The 18,825-nt window shown below is 41.7% G+C and overlaps 1 protein-coding gene across 1 annotated transcript in view; it reads left to right on the forward strand.

Moving 5' to 3' along the window:
* The window catches only part of ATR (ATR serine/threonine kinase), a 73,799-nt gene that overhangs the window by 17,234 nt on the left and 37,740 nt on the right, over positions 1–18,825 (forward strand). The window contains exons 7-25 of the mRNA XM_066599541.1: positions 33–235; positions 1,540–1,692; positions 2,048–2,246; positions 3,751–4,004; positions 4,095–4,285; positions 5,242–5,342; positions 5,432–5,603; positions 6,322–6,492; positions 6,621–6,815; positions 8,352–8,537; positions 8,618–8,710; positions 10,257–10,387; positions 10,473–10,616; positions 12,334–12,427; positions 14,069–14,194; positions 14,440–14,646; positions 15,952–16,065; positions 17,073–17,188; positions 17,575–17,695. Of these exons, the coding sequence (XP_066455638.1) occupies positions 33–235; positions 1,540–1,692; positions 2,048–2,246; positions 3,751–4,004; positions 4,095–4,285; positions 5,242–5,342; positions 5,432–5,603; positions 6,322–6,492; positions 6,621–6,815; positions 8,352–8,537; positions 8,618–8,710; positions 10,257–10,387; positions 10,473–10,616; positions 12,334–12,427; positions 14,069–14,194; positions 14,440–14,646; positions 15,952–16,065; positions 17,073–17,188; positions 17,575–17,695 (2,971 nt within the window). The remainder of the gene's footprint in view (positions 1–32; positions 236–1,539; positions 1,693–2,047; positions 2,247–3,750; positions 4,005–4,094; positions 4,286–5,241; positions 5,343–5,431; positions 5,604–6,321; positions 6,493–6,620; positions 6,816–8,351; positions 8,538–8,617; positions 8,711–10,256; positions 10,388–10,472; positions 10,617–12,333; positions 12,428–14,068; positions 14,195–14,439; positions 14,647–15,951; positions 16,066–17,072; positions 17,189–17,574; positions 17,696–18,825) is intronic.

Below are 18,825 nucleotides of genomic sequence, written 5' to 3' on the forward strand. Positions count from 1 at the left end.
TATCCCTGCTGTGTTTTCTGTTCTCTTCCCAGTGCGTCTCCAAATCCATCAGAACTGCCTGGGACGGCGAGGGCACAGTGTATAGAGGCAAAGCAGCAGCTTTCCTGGGTTGGCCTGGAAGACATTGTGCGAGTCCTTGCGGTCTGCAGGAAGCTTCTTAGTTCCGGATTCCACGGCATAGATCCCGTGCTGAAGAAGGTTGTCCGAGTGTTTGATGCTTTGATTTACATACATGGTGAGGCTAAATGAGATCTAATATGGGGCTTTTATTGGAATGTTTTCAGTATCGGTCATTCTATGTATCTTGTCTTGTGTCTAATACATGACGCTGTTACAGTTTTGCCATGTTTCTAGTTTTCTGATGTGACCACATGTTCTCATGTCTGGGCAGCTGACAACCTCCCTGCCGAACCAAAAAGCAAAGCTTTTTGGGTGAATGCCCATGGACGGATTTCTACCGCGTTCCCCACAACAGACATCCGTACGTGAATTCCGCAGCTATTAGGTTCTATTGAACCGAAGAGCTTTCTGCCTGCCAATTCTACTGCGGATTTCCACAGCAGGGCATGAATTGCGGCATGTTCTATTTGCCATGGATTTACGCCGCAAAAGGTCTCCATTAATATAGCATCAATGGAGACCATGGAAATTCACTTGTTTTTCCACAAACGCATGCAGGCACGTTTTATTTACCACCACGGGGTAAATCCGCGGGCGTATCACGCAACGGTCGTGGGCATTAGCCCTTTCGGTGCTAAATGTTGCTATAGCAGTTTAGTAAAACTGGTTCTGGAGACTACATTCCTTCTGCATTTTTTTTTCCCCCATGGCAATAAACAAAATAATCAAAAAGTTCAGCACATTTTTCTAAGAACCAAAAACATCCTTAAAAGATTTAGGGCAGGCTTACACGGGCGTATGCGCAGAAAAGGTTCACATAAGCACAGCATATTTGCACAGTGGACGATGTACTTTTGCAGGGGTTTTTGTACATATTGCTGTACTTTTTGCGCTTGCAGAGCCGTTTTACATGCTCCCTGAATTTAAAAGGCTATTTAGCCCAATTAGTTCCAGATGTGTTCTTTTTCCCATGAAGTTGCGCAGCATTTGCGCACCTTCCATGGGGACTTTTGTGCGCAGATGCGCACAAAAATAGAGCGTGCTGTTTTGGTTTTTTTTCCCCTGTGTGCACAAAAATGAGTAATGAGCACAAGGCTTTTGAAACCAATGGTTCTATTCTTTGCATATTGCAAGAACAAATTTGGCGTGCGCAAACACACCCGTGTGAGTCCGCCTTAAGAGCACACTGTTGCTTTTTAGTTCATTCTTAAGAGTCCATTTACACAACACACACAAATTCTGGCCTCTGTGTTCTACAAATTAGAAATCTGTCCTAAAGGCCTATGAGGACAGGAGCAAACCCATTATTTCCCCATTGTATTCTATGTATTTTGCATTCTTTATCATTAAGGGCTCTTGAGATGATAATGTTCCTATATATACAATATTAAACCACATCCTAATCCATTTTACTTTTAGTGAGAAATCCCTTACCTGATCAAACACTGGTGGATTTGTGTGGACTGATCTCTTTGCCATGGATTCACAGCCATTCCAGTCATGATTCCTTTAAGATGGCTGCTTTTGATTCTTCCCTTTTAACACTAAGCGCCAGGATTCATGAGGACGTCTGTAAGTAACCATGCAGGTGACTAATAAAGTAAAGGATGTTAGTGTGGCTTAAGTAGTCATTTAAAGGGACTTTTTGGCAAAAGCTGAAAATCCATAAAGTGGAGGCATTGAACCCCTTAAGTTATTCTTACTGGGTCTGGAGCACTGCCAGCTCTGCAGCCTGCTAACATCTTGGGGTGCCCGGCAGTGGTAGCATGGGAACCTGTAGGGGAAGTAACTCCCAATTGTAGAGAGCTGTTTCCTGGGCCGGGTCTGGGCAGGTTATCACAGCTGCTATATTGAATGCAAACAAATCGCTAATTGCTTATGTGATCTGTGAACTCTACTTACATTACTTCTCCTTAATTTTTTGCAGCACCAGTAATTCAGTCCAAGTGTCTATTTCTTCTGTCACTTTACCCCAAACATATAATGCCTGATTGGAGGTTGGCAATTTACAAGGGGTCATTACAAAGCCAAGATGAAATAGTTCGTGCCGTCTGCATTAAAGGATTTCCCATACTCAAGCAGCACATTGACCAGAAGTCTTATAGTCCAGTCCCTAAAGCGTTGCTGTAAGTATGGTAGTTGATGTTTTGGGAAGCTCACTTAGTTTTCTAGGGATCACACAGATTTCTGTTTTATTGCTTTGGCTATCAGCTTTCCCATTACAAGCATCATCATAAAACACGAAACTTTTTAAAAAAATATATTTAATGGTAAATAGCTATTTATTGTTCTATTCGTTATACATCTGCTAGAAGTTGCATGGCACAATGATGCATTTTGTTCCACGTATTGCTCATTTAAGTTCCTCTGGAGATTAGCTGATTGCTGAGGATTGTCCAAAGCAAGAAACCTTTTAAACTGCTAAGCTTGGACATAGTATTGCAGATAACTATAGTTTAATCAGGTTCACTATGGGTGATCAATGTTTTAACTGTCACAGTAAATCATGGTAGTAAAGTCAGATCGCATTAGTAAGAATAAAGAGGTTCAGCAACATTGTACACTTTGGGGAAGATTTAGGAACACTGCCTTATAGCTAGGCTAGATCGGACAAATGTATCATAGTGGCTTGTGCTATATGATAAATCTGGCACTACTTTTGACATTTTTGTCTTACCTTACACCACCTGGTTGTCTACTTTAGGCCAGTTCTTTTCCTGCCAAATTGTTGGCAGATTTAAACCACATGACTTTGTTTAAAGGGGTTTTATCATTGGAAAAAAAAATCAATACTACTTACCTATTCCTCCCCATCAGTCTTCTTACCGCATCCTCTCCCCGCCGATCTTCTCCTGGCTTCTCCAGTCCCCGGATCACCTCACCTCCAGCCGTCCGGATCTCCTTCTTCCAGTGACGAAGCATACATTGCCATCATTCTGCTTCCTACAGGTCCATGTATGCTACGTCACTGGTGATGTAGCATTCACTGCCTAGTGGAAAATAACGAACCCTGTGTCGGGCTGTTGCAGAAGCTACACATGCACGCTGTCTCATCGCAAGAGTTTATATACTATTGCTGCGAGACATTGCGCAGTCTCGGCAATAGCCCGGCACAGGATTCGGCATTCCCTGCTGGGCAGTGAAGGCTATATCACTAGTGATGTAGCGTACGTTGACCTGCAGGAAGAAGACTGCTGAGAATGTACGTAACGTCACAGGAGGAAGAGGATACGGCCGGCTTGCGGTGAGGTGGCCAGGGGGACTGAAGGAGCCAGGAGAAGATCGGGGAGGAGAAGATGTGGTAGGAAGGCTGCCTGGGGAGGAATAGGTAAGTATTGTTTTTGTTTTTTTTCCCCCCTAATGACAGAACCCCTATAAGCAACACCCCTTGTCTGATGAGGTGCAAAAGTGTCTAAAGCACATAATAAATTGGCACGAAGCATGCGTGATTTTATCTTTTGTACAAGGTATTCAGCAAGTTTCCCTTCCTGCATAACAAACCATTCTATCTTCATACGTGTGACTGCCTTCTAGCAGTTGTTCAGTAGGCAATAATATTGAGAATTGAAAAGGCGTCTTAAAATGATGTGGCCTCTGGTTTAGTTTCTTTTTTTATTGCTTCTTTTGTAGGGAACACTTGAATGACAACTCAGTGCTTGTAAGGAAGGAGCTAGCGCAGGCGATGACCAAGTTAGCAGATGGTGTTCGTATCACATTGGAGCTGCAGCATCCAGGGAAAGGGCCTGCTGTGGACTGTGATCTGCTCTGTAGCCGCTTAAGACTGAACTTGATTCCTGGCTCTGGTCCTTCTGCCACCAGCGCTTCTTTTTTTAAGCCTTTCCTTTTTCTCTTGGACAGAAGCATGCCAAGCTGCGTGAAACTGGGTGAGCTCTCCACCCGTGATGTGCCAGCTTGCATGATATAGTTAGTAAATGCGTTTGTCATCTGTTCTAACAAAAGAATTCTTATTCTAGCATTCATAGAGAATATCCCTGACTTGTTTTCATACCTAAATGTCCAGCGAGATGAAGACGATTTGAGAGCTATGATCGAAGCCTTATTGAACCTCATGGAAGATCCAGATAAGGACGTCAGAGTGGCATTCAGTGGAAACATCAGATATATCTTGGAGTCAATAAACTGTGAAGAAGGAAGTTTAAATGAGGTTTGGATGTTTTGTTTTTCCTTTTTAAAAAGCGTGTTGGATAATTTCAGGCAGTTCTAATGCTCAAACTGTTAAAGGGAGAGGGGGTTGTTTATTTAAAGGGAAGTATTTTGATTCTGTTTCCTGTACATGATTACAGGGGTGGCCGTTTTATAGCACCCAAAGGGACCGTAGGAAGCTGTAGTCTGAAGAGGACTTGTTGACTTCTGTGAGACTGTGTTCTGGGCATGCTCTGTGACTAGATATGAGCGAACGTACTCGTTTAGGGCAATTTTGCACTCGAGCATCGCTTTTTCAGAGTAACGGACTACTCGGACGAAAAGATTCGGGGGGGCGGCGTGGTGGAGCAGGGGGTATCAGTGGGGAACAGGGGGGAGCTCTCTTTCTTCCCCACCCCCTCCCCCACTCCCCTCTGCAACCCCCGGCGCCGCCCGAATCTTTTTGTCCGAGTAGTCAGTTACTTGGAAAAAGCGGTGCTCCAGTGCAAAATCGCCCTAAACAAGTACGTTCGCTCATCCCTATCTGTGACCTTTGCAGAAGTCATTGGGCAGGGAGGGGGAGGAGGTGAGCTATGGAGGTGCCACCTTTCAGTGTAATCCTACCTGTGATGATAATGAGATGACTGCTGAGTTTCTCTACAGAACAGGAAGTATCAGACTATGTTTAGGCTTTGTGGTCAATGTAAAAATTACAGGGTTTAGGATTTGTTTTTTTAAACATACATAGTGACATACAAAATTCTGATATGAAATAAAAACTTGATTTAAAGTGTCATTTTTTGACACATTCCTCTTCCTCGGAAAAGCACTAGTTCATACAAGTACATCTGTCTAGATATGCATTAATTGGCAATTTAAAAATATAACACTCTTTGTCTCGTGACATAACCATTTTGTGTTTTTTGCTTTTTTGTTATTTTTCATTGTTACTTTTTTTTTCTTTTCTCTGATATGCAGCTGTTAGTTGGTAGAATAAAGGAGGCGTATACCCATGCTAAGTTGGCAAGAGATAACGAAATGAAAGACTCACTTATACTGACAATTGGTGACATTGGGCGGTGAGTACAGTTATGAGTTAATATAAAGTATATATCCTAAGTGCACTCATGTTGTCTAGCACTTACCGTTTGTATTTTATATCTTTCAGATCCGCTAAGGGAGACTTAGTGCCATTTGCTCTTCTGCACCTGTTACATTGTCTCCTGTCCAAATCTACGCCAGTAGCCGGAGCTTCCTACACTGAAATCCGATCGCTGGCAGCAGCAAAATCTATGCGTTTGCATGACTTTTTCAGCCAGTATAAAAAACCTATATGTATGGTGAGAAGGGGTCCTTACTTATAAAATGTACTCTGCTTATAAGTTCTCATTTAATTGGTAATTTACATGTTTTTGTGGGATGACCCCTGTATCGCCTATTCCCTGTATGGGTTGATAAATCTTAGATCTCTGGGATCACACCAATCACTAGAATGGGGTCTCCGAGCTTCCCTCCTGTTCCCTCTCACTAAACACATGTGAGGAGTTTGAATGAAACGTTGGTCATGGTTGTGCCCTCTGAGTGCTGTACTCGGCTGTCTCCGTCAGCCCCATAAACTTTGAATCAAGTGGCAAAGCACATGCATGATCACGGCTTTATTCAAACCCCTCCTCACATATGTTAATGCAGTGAGGGGAAAACGTGGAAAGGCTTGCGACCCCCATTTTAATGCTCTTTGGGTGTCCAACTGTCATACATTTATCACATTTCTGGTGGATAGTTGTTGCATGTTTCACTTGCGATCACCCGTCTAACCAAACAAATGGGAACTTGTTAAACCCTACAATAGCACAGAATCACCTGTATACCTGGGGCTCATGATTAGATCAGTGGGGGTCCCAGGGTCAATCTCTAGTTGATTGTCAGACCATAAAGCTGAAGTGAGGCGTTGTATGGAGCAGTGGCTGAACGTGTATACTGAGTGAGAAAACCCCCTTTCAATAAGATGTTGTTACAATGGATCAAAAGATAACAGATTTAGTATATTTTTTTGTGAAGTTTCTTGTAGAATCGCTGCACACAAGCCAGCAAGCTCTGCTCTCTGGCACAACAGGAGGTAGCAGGGAGATGCAGAAGCAGGAGGCAGCACATCACAAGGAAGCAGCCTTGGAAATCTTATCTGAAATTGCCAATGTATTTGATTTTCCAGACCTCAACCGCTTTTTAACAGTAAGCGTAATATTTGCTTCCCATTTGTTAGTTTTTTTGTATCCTTTACATGTTTAGTATCAGAATTGCAAATGAAAATATTCAGTGTATTTAAATGTAATTTGTGTTGCTTTCTATTTCTTTTGCAGAAGACATTGCAGCTATTGCTTCCATATCTTGCAGTCAAAGCCAGTCCTGTAGCCTCTGGTTTAATCAGAACAATTGCCAAGCAGCTCAATGTTAATCGCAGGGAGATCTTGATCAATAACTTCAAATATATTTTCTCTCACCTTGTCTGTTCCTGCACCAAGGATGCACTTGAAAAGTCACTTCACTATTTGAAGGTATACAGCATCATAATATAACAACTGATTTTTCTCCACTGTGTGAGGTATAGCAACCAAAGGCAAATTAAGTGTAACTAAAGGGGTCTCTAGTCCCCCATTGTTGTTTAGGCCTCGTTCACACAGGCGACAAAGTTGCGCAATGTTGTAGTATTGTTGCAGATCACATGTATGAGAAGCCCATACTTTTCTATGGGTTACTTCACACATGCGATATTTTGTAGCATGCAACAACCCGAAGCAAAAACCTCACGGGTTCGGCGATATGCCTGCGACTCGTGAGCTTTTGTAGCCTATGTTTCCCTATGGAGCCTTCCTCTCTGTTGCATCACATTGCTTGAAAACGCGGTTTTCGTGCAGTGCAATGCAACTTTGACAGTAGCAAATCCTAGTGTCAAAGCCAAATCTAAGCCCTAGATACACATACATCACCTTACAAACGCTCTCCGACGCCGCAGCAGCTTCTCCCCGGGTCCCGCTACTGTTTCTCTTCATCATCTTCTGGCCTGAAAATGAAAGATCCCTGCCTCCTGAAAGCTCTGGCTGTGATTGGCTGACGCTTAGCCAATCACATTCAGCGCTCGATGAATGGCTGTGATTCTGATTGAACCAATCCCTATTTTTCAATCCCTGGCCAGAAGATGATAAGGAGAAACAGTGTCGGGGACCGAGAAGAAGCTGCAGCGGCTCCCTGGACAGCGCGGGAGAGGTGATGTATGCTTATTTCCTTTTTTTTTTTCTTGAGCTACGGCTTCTTTTCGGGATAGAGCTTATATTTCAAGCCCCCCCCCCCCCCCCCCAAAAAATCCTTGCAATATCACTGCGAGAAACCGCAGCGGTATCGCACGGACTAGGAATGTGTGAGCAAGGCCTTAAGAAGAGCAGTGGAAGCAGTAACGAAAAGGGTCTCTCTCTGTATTCTCAACCTGACGAAGTTTAGTTTGTCTTCCTGCAAACTTCACTGTATGTGGATTATACTTGTTTCCTAACATTTTTCCTCTCATTTAAAGAGGCATTCCCACTTCAGCAAGTTATCCACTACTTATAGAATAAGAGCTAACTTGCTCATTGGTGGTGGTCCGACCACTGGCCAACCTGACTGATGTAGAGATTGCAGCTTTTGCGTGACCTAAAGTGTGGACAGCCGAGGACATGCATGCATTCCTTTGTCCCATTCACTTCACTGTGAGATAGCGGAGCGCTTGAACTCTGCTGTCTTAGGTGCTTCCATTGAAGTGATTAGGACGGGGGCACACATGCCTGTTCACCACTTCCCACACTTCAGGATATGCCAAAGCTGCAATCTCAGAATGGGTTGGGGTCCCAGCGATCGACCACCACCAATTAGCAAGCTATCCTTTGGTAGGCGATCACTTGCTGTGATGGGAATGCTCCTTTAATCTATTCAACACCTGTATTTTGTACAATAGGCAGATATGGATCAATGAAATCCAGTATCCAGTAGCAAAAATAGTAAATGTGTGACTGTTCACTTTTTATTTTACGTTTTTGTTCATTCTTGTCTTGCATTCACAGAATGAGACAGAAATTGAGCTGGGCAGTTTGCTTAGACAAGATTACCAGGGACTACACAACGAGCTGCTGCTGCGGTTTGGGGAGCATTACCAGCAGGTGTTCAATGGACTCTCAATTTTGGCTTCCTTTGCTTCCAGTGATGATCCTTACCAGGGCCCTAGGAATATTACGAAACCAGAGATAATGGTGAGATGATGATAGAATTTAGGAATGTAACATTCGAAGCAATAAGAACAGTACCTAGAAGGCATCGCTTTATTTTGCAGGCTAATTATCTACAACCCAAATTATTAGGAATTCTGGCTTTTTTCAATATGCATTTGTTGAGTTCCAGTATTGGCATTGAAGACAAAAAGATGGTAAGAAATTTTCTTGTTATTTAAGGAAAGGGGGTGGGTGTGGTTCCACAATAAATATTTATCACCTATCCAGAGGATAGACATTGGGGATTGCTAGTACAGGTGTCAAGAGTTAGGGTCCTTCTAGACAGAACGATTGACAGGGGCGTAAGTGCCCAACAGTCATCCTAGCGATTGCTACTTCTGTGCTTTCACACAGGAGCAATAATCGTTCAGTGAAGCGAGGCAGAGTGGGGCGCAGATCTCCTCTGGCCGGCCGCTTACCTCCATTCACAGTAAACAGGCAGTCTTACATAGATGAATGACTGTTTACACAGGCAGATCGTCCTTCAGTTTTTATGCCTGCCGAAACTGAATGAGGAACGATAACCAAACAAATTGTCATTCGTTTATTTCCTGGCAGCGTTTACAGTAAACAATTATGATTTAGTTTTGCACTATCCAGCGATAATCTGAATGAAAATCGTTCAGTGTTAAAGGGCCCTTAGCATTCACAACCTGCGTTAGATGAAGTTTGTATAGAGCAGCGGTGAAGTGTGCAAGTGTGTGCTGCTCCATACAGTCTTATAGGATTTACATAAACGGCTGCATGCGTTATTAGTCTTCACGGTAACAGTAGGGCATGGACATATTCTTTCAGACCTAAGAGTTTTCATTTGCTTTCTGAAAACTATGTTTAATCACGAATTATGATCAATCTGTAGTGAAATACCTCTCTGTTCTCCTGAAGCATATGGTAAATTGATCTATACAACTCCATGCAACCAACATTTTGATTGTTTTCCGTCAGGGTTTCATTTTTTTCCCCCAGCATGCAATAGTGCAGCAGACAGCGCTATCGTATGCAGTGAAAAAGCAGACCGTTCTCAATCTGCTTTTTTTTTCTTTTCTTATTACAATGGCAGTCTATGGGTGACAAAAGCCACCAAGTGGCATCCATCAAACCTCAGATGCTGTGTGAAGGTAATCATGCTCCTGGTGTTTATCTTCTTCAGTTTGAACCCACCGCCTCTGATCACGCCATTATCTCTTCCCCCCCCTGTAGTACAGTACATCTCTGATCACATGCCCGTTCCCTAACGCTCCCACCCGCCTCTGCAGGAAAATGTTGGCAGCAGAAAACAGAGTTATATTAAGGCATGGAGGCAGCTGTAAAGAGGGGCAATGTCTGTGAGAGGGGAATGAATAATGGTTACTCTAGACCTTCATGTCGGTAATTGCACCCACAGCAAGCCCTGGTTGCATCAAGATAAAAGTTCTGTACAGGACTGTGAAAATAAAACAGAACTACTCCTGAGCTATGGTGGCATCATCCGCTGAGTATTTAGACATATGTAGTACTTTTTGTTAGTTTTTGTTTTTTTTAGAGCTTATGAAAAAAACATTTTTTTAAGAGGGTGCTTCAAGTTTTTGGATTCAGGGACCAAATGGAGAATGGATTCCAAGGTTACAGCACCCTGCATTGAAGTAGATCAGTCAACATTCCAAACATGAAACAAATCATCCACAGTATACAAGACGATGAACAATGTTTTGTTATTCTCAGGCTTTGAACAGTTTGGTTTCTCTGATGAAACTCATGGGACCGAAACACATAAGTTCAGTAAGAGTGAAGATGATGACCACCCTGAGGACTGGGCTGAGATATAAGGATGATTTCCCAGAGCTCTGCTGCAGGTAGTACGCCATGCTTGTTTTGTATAGATGGAACTAAAGCTTACGAGCTTAACTAGATATATTATGTTTTTCTGATTTATTTTAGATCCTGGGACTTGTTTGTCCGATGTCTGGACCAGGCATACCTGGGGTCTCTTCTCAGCCATATAATAGTTGCCTTATTGCCTCTCTTACATATCCAACCTAAAGAAACCGTGGCTATTTTCCATTATCTAATTGTGGAGAACAGGTAAGTTAGAAGAGCCTGTTACACACTTTAAATATGAGGCAGCATGCCTTTGTGTAAGCACATTATATGCATTCATATGAGTATGCTAAATCTCTTTTGAGTTGAGAAGCATAGTTGTAAAGCTTGATTCGGGATTCCTTGTTTCTTTAGTTTGGTGGTATTACCTTACTGTGTTCAACTCTCATATGCTCTATATAACTGCTTTCAAAATGTTGCTGGTTGCCCTCTGGAAAGGAGTTCAGCTCTACTTTCTTTCTTACGCCTCTGTTCTAACTTTGTAACTGTCATCTAAGAATGCAGTTTGGTAATAGTGGACCAGGAAAATTCTGAATTCAGCTTTGTTAACCCTTTGCAATCCAATTTCGGATTCAGGGTTTCCTAGAGGGCTTTCTCTTTCTGCCATTATACAATGGCGCCGTCTGCTGGCTAGAGCCACTACTGCAGTATGTGACATGCTGGAGAGGCCCCTGACAACAGAGCGGCCAGTAATCTACAATAAGAATACTCTGCTGTACGTCTTCCGACATCGGAGCCGTACAGCCTTCAATCAGAATGTCTTTAGATGTCAGACAGTGGATTGGAAAAGGTTAAAAAAAATTATATATATATAAATTAATTATTGAGAGTCAGGAATTAAAAATGCAGGTTACATACATTCAAATTGCAAAACCTGAAAGAGTAGACACGCAGGTCCCTAACAACAAGATTGACGTTTTAAACACTTGTTAATATAGAATCACAAGCGCACTTGTATTATTAATGCATACAAGAGGTCATTGCTTTCATGAAAAAATATTGCTTTGAGTAGAAGACAAAAAGGAAAAAAAACAAGAACAGAAACAATTAAAATCACTTAGGAACTTATGAAGGCAGTCCTATCCAAAAGACTCTATATCACTGTTGTGTGAAGAAATAGGTAAGTGAATTTTCGGCATCCAGTGTGTACGGGGTAAAGCCCGAGGAAGTGTGTTTTTGTTTTTTAATTATTGGAGGAATTAGAACTCCCTAATGACTGGATTTAGCTTTTAATGTGAATGGAAAAGAAAACGTGCAACTTGATAACTAAACAAGGTAACATTATTAATGAACACGTTAAATGCTTATCTGTGTACTCATTTATGCTCTTTGCAAACTGTCACAACTTATATATTTCGTTTGGCGGTACTTAGGTTATTATGTAAGACTAGTGAATTGTGTGCTGTCTAGTGGTATACTTTCATCTGCAAAATCTTATAGCTGGAGTCATCTGAACCAAGGCTGAGGGAGATGATATTTCCAATGCTTCCGTCCATACTAGGGCTCTGTTCAGTTCTTTTCTGTCTAGTTACATTTGCATTTTGATGGTCAGAATGGCATAACATATTGCAGACCTCTATGCAGTATATGATGATACCTGGTGGACCAACTTTAACTCGGAGGAGGTAAAAAAAACGACTGATCCATCAAACTGAATAGACCAGTCAAATGGCGCTGTATCCCCGGTGTGAACCAACCTGTAGCTTGTTCATGGGCTCCTAAGAAGTTGTGCGGTATCTGATTTCACTGGTTTTTCTTGCTTTAGTTTCTGTAAACGTCTGCTCATTGATGGTGTGTTATGCAATTGCTCACATAATTTGGCCCATGTGCCTTCAGCTAGCCTTAATTTGACAATCGTTTTCTTTTCTCTACTTAATGACATGTAGTTGTCGCAGAGGTAACTCTTCCATTACTTTATTAGAGATGCTGTTCAAGACTTCCTCCACGAAATATACTTTCTGCCAAATCATCCAGAACTCAAGCAAATACTGAAGGTTCTCCGGGAATACAGAAAGGTAGGCTTAAAATGTTACCCAGCCGATTATTTCAAACACACATTACTAGAATACTGTTGTTTAACCAGTTCACATCCCAGAAGATTTTTGACTTTCAGACTAGAAACTGATAATCTGTCTTTATTGCACATTTTTGACTATAAATGTTTTTTTTCCTTGAGGCGGTGCTATGGACCTGAGCAATATTGGGTGTCTTTATACTCCTTTCTTTTAAATAATTTTGAAGGCTATAGAAGGAGATTTATACGCTGGTCTTAATATTATCCCTATCAGCATAAAATGAGCCTAACATATGAAGAGGCGCGCTCGAGGAGGTAGAGTAGATTTCTGGTATAATTTACACCAATTTCTGCTGTAAATTATACATAAATGTGTCGGTCTGTGCAACCAGGCCTCTTCTGACAAGCCACGCCCTCTTCGGGAAAGTTGGTGCAGAGTGGCTTACAGGTCAAAAAGTCACACCATTTTTTTTATTCTAAAAAGGCTTTGATAAATCTCCTCTACTGATTTAAGAAAAAAAAAATGTAAAAAGTAAAAAAAAAATTTTTTTTTTTCATAAACCCATTTTGCAGAATGAATTGATGTTTTCATTTCTAGTATTTTGGGGTTCATACGGCTTTTTGAACGCTTATGAGCCAAGATACCAATTATACACAATGATAGTGATTACAAAGCAGTTACCTTCAGATATTACCTGTGACAACTCTGATTTGGTGACGTCTGTTTTTGTTTTACTTTTCTATTTGGGCCAGGACCACTATAACCAGTAACTCTCCCATATTGAATAGTGCCCCTCTGTGGCCTCTCTTAGTTCTGCTTATCTCTCTGGCCCTTGTTAGTTATAGTGAGCCCCTGTGGCTTCTTTGGTTTTAGTACCCTCCTTTCACTAACTCCTGCGTCATTCCATGAAAAAACACACTCTCCCTCTCTTCATCTCTTCCATGATACAGTCCCATGCAAAGAAAGATCATTCCCTTGCCTTCAACCCCAACATGCAGTCCCATGTAAATACCACTCTCTCCCATTATCTCCACTTACAGTCCCTTTTGTAGAACTCTACAGTTCCCCTGACTTCAGCCCCTCAACATTCAGTCTCATGTAAAACCTCTCTACCCCCCTTTCAGAAGAAACTAATATAAAATACCACATAAAACACATCTCTTCTGCCCGATCCAGCATACAGTCCCATGTAAAATCCTCCCCCCCTTTTACCAGTACACATGTATAGATGAGCTCTATGCTGCCATCTACTATGATGCCCTTCGCTCGTCCTACACCCCTGTCTCCTGCTTTCAAGGTCCCTGAGAGTCCAGAGTCGGGGAGGGTGTGAAGCTCCACTACAGCGCCGGGTCCTGTTAGTGTGTTCACACTGAAACGAGTCAGTAGAAGGGATAGGACACTGGCTCCTTCTCCTGGTCTGAAAAGCAAGGGTCCGACTAGCTGGCGGCCAAGGTCCGCATTCCAACCCCAGTCCTCCTGCTTAGTTACCTCTATTATAGAGCATACGTATTTACATTAAGCATCATTCTTTAAAACAAATTAATTTGCTTCATTGGGTTATACAGCGGTGTTCTATTTGTTGTTGTTTTTATTAGTATATTTTTGCTGTGTTTCATGCTATATGTTTTAATTTAATTACAGGAAACGAACAAAAGTACGGACTTGCAGGCGGCCATTCAGTTGTCAATTAAAGCCATTCAACATGAAAATGTCGATGTTCGTATCCATGCTCTCACTAGTTTAAAGGAGACCCTGTATAAGAATCAGGTATCTATCTTCAAACTAATTGGGTTTTATTAACTATTTATAGGTTGCTGAATTATTACCTCTGGTGGGATGAATTAACACGTCGGCTGTAGTTCTTGTTATCCTACCTTCAGTTTTTCTTTAAGACCTAGCCAGTAATATGCAGACAGCTGTGTTAATATAAACTTGTCTTTTTACTGACGGTCATAGTATTTCTTTTGGATTCATGTATTTGGCTTTTTATCATGCTTTGTTTTTATTTCTAGGCTAAACTATTACAGTATTCGACAGACAGTGAGACGGTAGAACCGGTTATTTCTCAGCTGGTTACAGTGCTTTTAATAGGTTGCCAAGATGCCAGCCCACATGCCCGACTGCTGTGTGGTGAATGTCTTGGACAGTTGGGTGCAATTGATCCTGGTAGACTGGACTTTTCAGTCAGTGACACCCAGGGAAAAGGTTCAACCTTTGTTGTAAGTGAACATTTTGCCGTTTATTCACCTTGAAGTCAAATAGTTTTTATTGAAAATTTTCCAATTTTTCCAAAACGCACACATTCCCACTTCCCCAAGAATCAAATTTATTCATCTTTCTAACCCGTTTTCTTCTGTTAGACTTCACATTCTTTAATGCAGCAGCGCAGAAGCAATTGGCTGTTTACTCACACATATTTTCTAAAAAGAGAAGGTAGCAAAAAAAAGCAAAAACAAGTAATTGCACAAATAAAATTAGGTCAGAAAAGGCATCTAGGGTAACACACAGCTATCTTGCCTGGTTAAAATAGGGAAAGGGTATGTTCACACAGGGGAATGTTTGCAGATTTGACCTAAAATCTGCACCTAGTTACTTTCCAGAAGTCTATATGGCATAGATTTTCACTTCTTGACACTGATTCATAGTGTGAAGTATTGAATTATATTGTATGTAGTAGTATTGTATGTCATGTGCACAATATTTGTGCCATGTTCATAGCAAGAAGTATGTGTGCAAAAGACGCATTGTAGCAAAATTTAACTCACAGGGTCTCGCACACCGAGCATGCAGCTTTGTCATGATTAACCTTTGTAATGTTTTACTAAGCTAGAAGTATCACACATGCTGTAGACTTTGAATTGTTGTTTTTGTGGGGTTGTTGCGCTATAACCTCTTGCATTGCAACACTAAACAAAATAACTTGGAAACATCGCTTAAGTGTTTATCGGTTTCTTCTCCGATGCATCAAATAATGATTAGACATACCTGATCGATAAGGGTATGATACCCCTTGGGTATCACTTAAATTAGGTGATTACTTTAACAATACCTACAGAAGAAATCCGCAACTTAGCTGCAAATTTTTGCAGTGGTTTTTTAGAGGCAGAATACATGCAGAAAACTCTGATGGAAATTCTGCTCTGTGTGTATACCCTAGGTGTACAAGGGAAAAGGGACATGATGAAAAATCCCCTCCCACAGAACGAAGTGCTGCTGCAGCAGTGCTCAATCTGTACAGTTACAGGACAGCGGCCATGCACAGAAGCACGTCAGTGCTGCCATTGTGTCACATGCTGTCACTACTTGGGAGGGAAGATCATGTGAAGGCTGAGTGCAGCCGTGATTTTTACATGCAGCAGTTATCGCTTCTATGGGTGCCAAAGAGCGGATTTTTTATGTAGAGAAATCTCACTGAGGGATCAAGGTAAACTTCCGATTAGATCACAGCTTACTTCACAGTATAGTAGCATAATAAACTTTTAATATTTCTACAAGCATAATGCAAATATTCCAATTTTTTTCAGACTGGTGTTGAAGATCTGAACTTTGCCTATGAGCTGCTGATGGAGCTGACAAGGGCCTTCCTAGCATATGCTGATAATGTTCGGGCTCAGGATTCTGCAGCCTATGCTATTCAGGTTGATGAAATAATATTGCTATACATTAATGATGTGTCTTTTGTTTTTGAGTATAATGTGATTCAGCTTTATCAATGTAGATTTAAAAATCATAAGAAAGAAAGAAAAATAAATGAAATGTGGAAATTACTTAGGTTACATTTGCACCTGAGGCTCCAAATGGAGTCTCTAGCACGGATCTGACAGAACATCCCAGAAAGAAAGTGCAGCAAGCTGCATTATGTCATCCGAGAAAATCTCTGGCCAGCATGCCCAAAGCCAGACCGACCCCATTATAGTTAGTCGGGGCTGTCTGGTATTACCCAGGTCCTGCACTTTAATTGCTTGGTAAAGTGTGGAGCTGAACTTTGAAACTCAGCCAGAGCAAAAGTTTGAATGGGGCATTAGCTGCAAGTTAAATTTCACCAATCTTCGCCATGAAACAGTTGGTCCGAAAAAGTAAAATGATCTTAAAATTACACTCCGGTTTTAGGACAAAATTCTGCCAAGGGGCAGGTGGGGTATATTACCTGCAGTTGTTCTTCCCTGCTAGCTTTCTGATCTTTCAATTTCGGGCCCTGTTCTCGGCCAACTAAGATGACTGCAGCAATTGTCTATCTACATATTGCACGCTGTGCACTGCTCTCTGGTTGGCCAGTGCTGATCACATGATCCAGAACTAGTGGATCGGAGGAACAACAGAAATAAACAACTGCAAGTCGTATAACCCCCTCCGGTCCCAGGACAGAATTTTGTCCAGAAACCAGAAGGTCACTTTAATTAAAGTCTAAGCTGCTACGTTTGTGTGTTTGAAGCCAGTTAGAGGAGGAAGTAATGTTTTTGGTCCTGTTACTGTACTTCTGTTTCACCTCAGTCATCCTTATTTTGGGCTGATATAATCTTTCATTGGTTTATTTTTTCCCAATAACCAATGTTGTCACTTTTCTATTAGCCAGACGTACTTTCTGTACATTGCGGTAATCTTGTATCATCACATAAGTGCTTGTTTCATGTATGTACAACTACAGGAACTGTTATCCATCTATAAATGCAGAGAGGGAAAAACGGATTGTCCTGGGCGGAGGCTTTGGAGAAGATTTCCAGAACATGTTCAGGAGATACTGGAACCACATCTTAACACAAGGTATTTGTGAAATTACAAACCTAGGATCAAATAGATTTTTCACTAGATGTGCTGTAACTGATGAGATGTGTCCAACAGAGCAGAATGTGGTATCCACGCTCCTGATCTGGAGAAAGAGTAGCAATATATGTATTGGGAAAAAATCCAGATAAGAGTGGATTTACTTGTCTAGTATGGAGTCCGTCAGTAGACAGTATTTTTGCTCGTGTACATCGGGCTGCACATAGTTATCCTATGGAAAGTGTTTCCTGCGTTACCTGCGTGCGGATTATTGCCGCGGATAATGCAATACAATCTGGCTTGTGCACAGGAGGCCTAAAAGAGGGAGTATTTTGTGTTCGCATGTTACTCCTTTATTAACGTTTGTTTTCACTTTCTCATAACAGGTACAAAAGTTCGAGGAAGGCAATAAACTGGACAAACATAAAGAAACCCATCTACCTTAGTAAGCTAGGAAGTAACTTTGCCGACTGGTCTGCATGCTGGGCTGGTTACTTGATCACCAAGGTACTGGAATCTAATCATGTGCAGGATAAGATGTTCACCACACGCTTTCATTTTGGCTGCAGAATGGCATGATTGTCCAGTGATGCGACAGCGCTACAAAACACGTTTGTGAAACCCATGCATTTCAATGGTTTCCTTCACAGTAGCAATGTTTTCACTCATGCTATGTTACGAATAAAAAAAAAATGGCAGCATGCTATATCTTTCTGCGATGTGTGTTTCCCTATCGAGCCTCCTTATTTATAGCATCGCACGAACGTGCGATTTTCGGGTGTTGAGATTTTTAACATTAGAAACTTTTATTGGCTTTTGCGATTAAAAAATTGAGCGGGCGGCAGCAATGCAAGATTATTCTCAAGAAAAAGCATCGCTGATGCTACAAAATCACGGGCACAAAGCAACATCTCGATCACCCGTGTGAAAGAGGCCCTAGTGTGGTTATCACTGTACAGTCAGCGATGGGTTTTATACATGATCTTGATCACTGTGTAAAACTGCAAGCTATAGTAAACACTTAAGAGATAGGAAAAGGGTGGAGCATGCCCGGTGTGGATGAGGATCCCGAGCCCGGTAGGCTGTCCGGGAACCACAAGCCTCAAACAACTGAAGAAAAGAGTGTAGATTTGCGTGAAAATTGACTTCACTAGGAGGCACTGCCAAACAGATAAATCCTCCAACTGGTGGACAGAATAGAGCAAATGGAGAAGCAATACTGCTAGCCCGCTGCTGCTCTCCAATGAATTTCAACAAGCAGTGGGTACTCTCTTATGGTTCTGGATTTCTTTCTTTATTTTCTCTAATCTAGTCTAACCCAGCTTGACTGATGAAGGAGCCTACCCCGAAACGCATAACTGACGCTTTCAATTGATACAAATCTTATCCCACTGCCTGTTGACATTCATTGGAGAGCGGGGCTACCAGTATTGTTTCTCCATTCGCTCCATAGTAAACACTTGTCATTTATTATATGAATGAAGGGATTTAAAATCACACCAGCATTGCTTATATGGGATTATATGTAGTAGCTGTCCCTTGGCACAATGTTAATTTTCAGAAAGGTATTTTAACCCTTAAAGACGCTGCCTAGTTTGGTACTTTCATGTCCACTTTTCAAAAGCCATAACCCCCCC

This window comes from Eleutherodactylus coqui, chromosome 1 (genome assembly GCF_035609145.1).
Source record: "Eleutherodactylus coqui strain aEleCoq1 chromosome 1, aEleCoq1.hap1, whole genome shotgun sequence".
NCBI classification, from domain to species: Eukaryota; Metazoa; Chordata; class Amphibia; order Anura; family Eleutherodactylidae; genus Eleutherodactylus; species Eleutherodactylus coqui.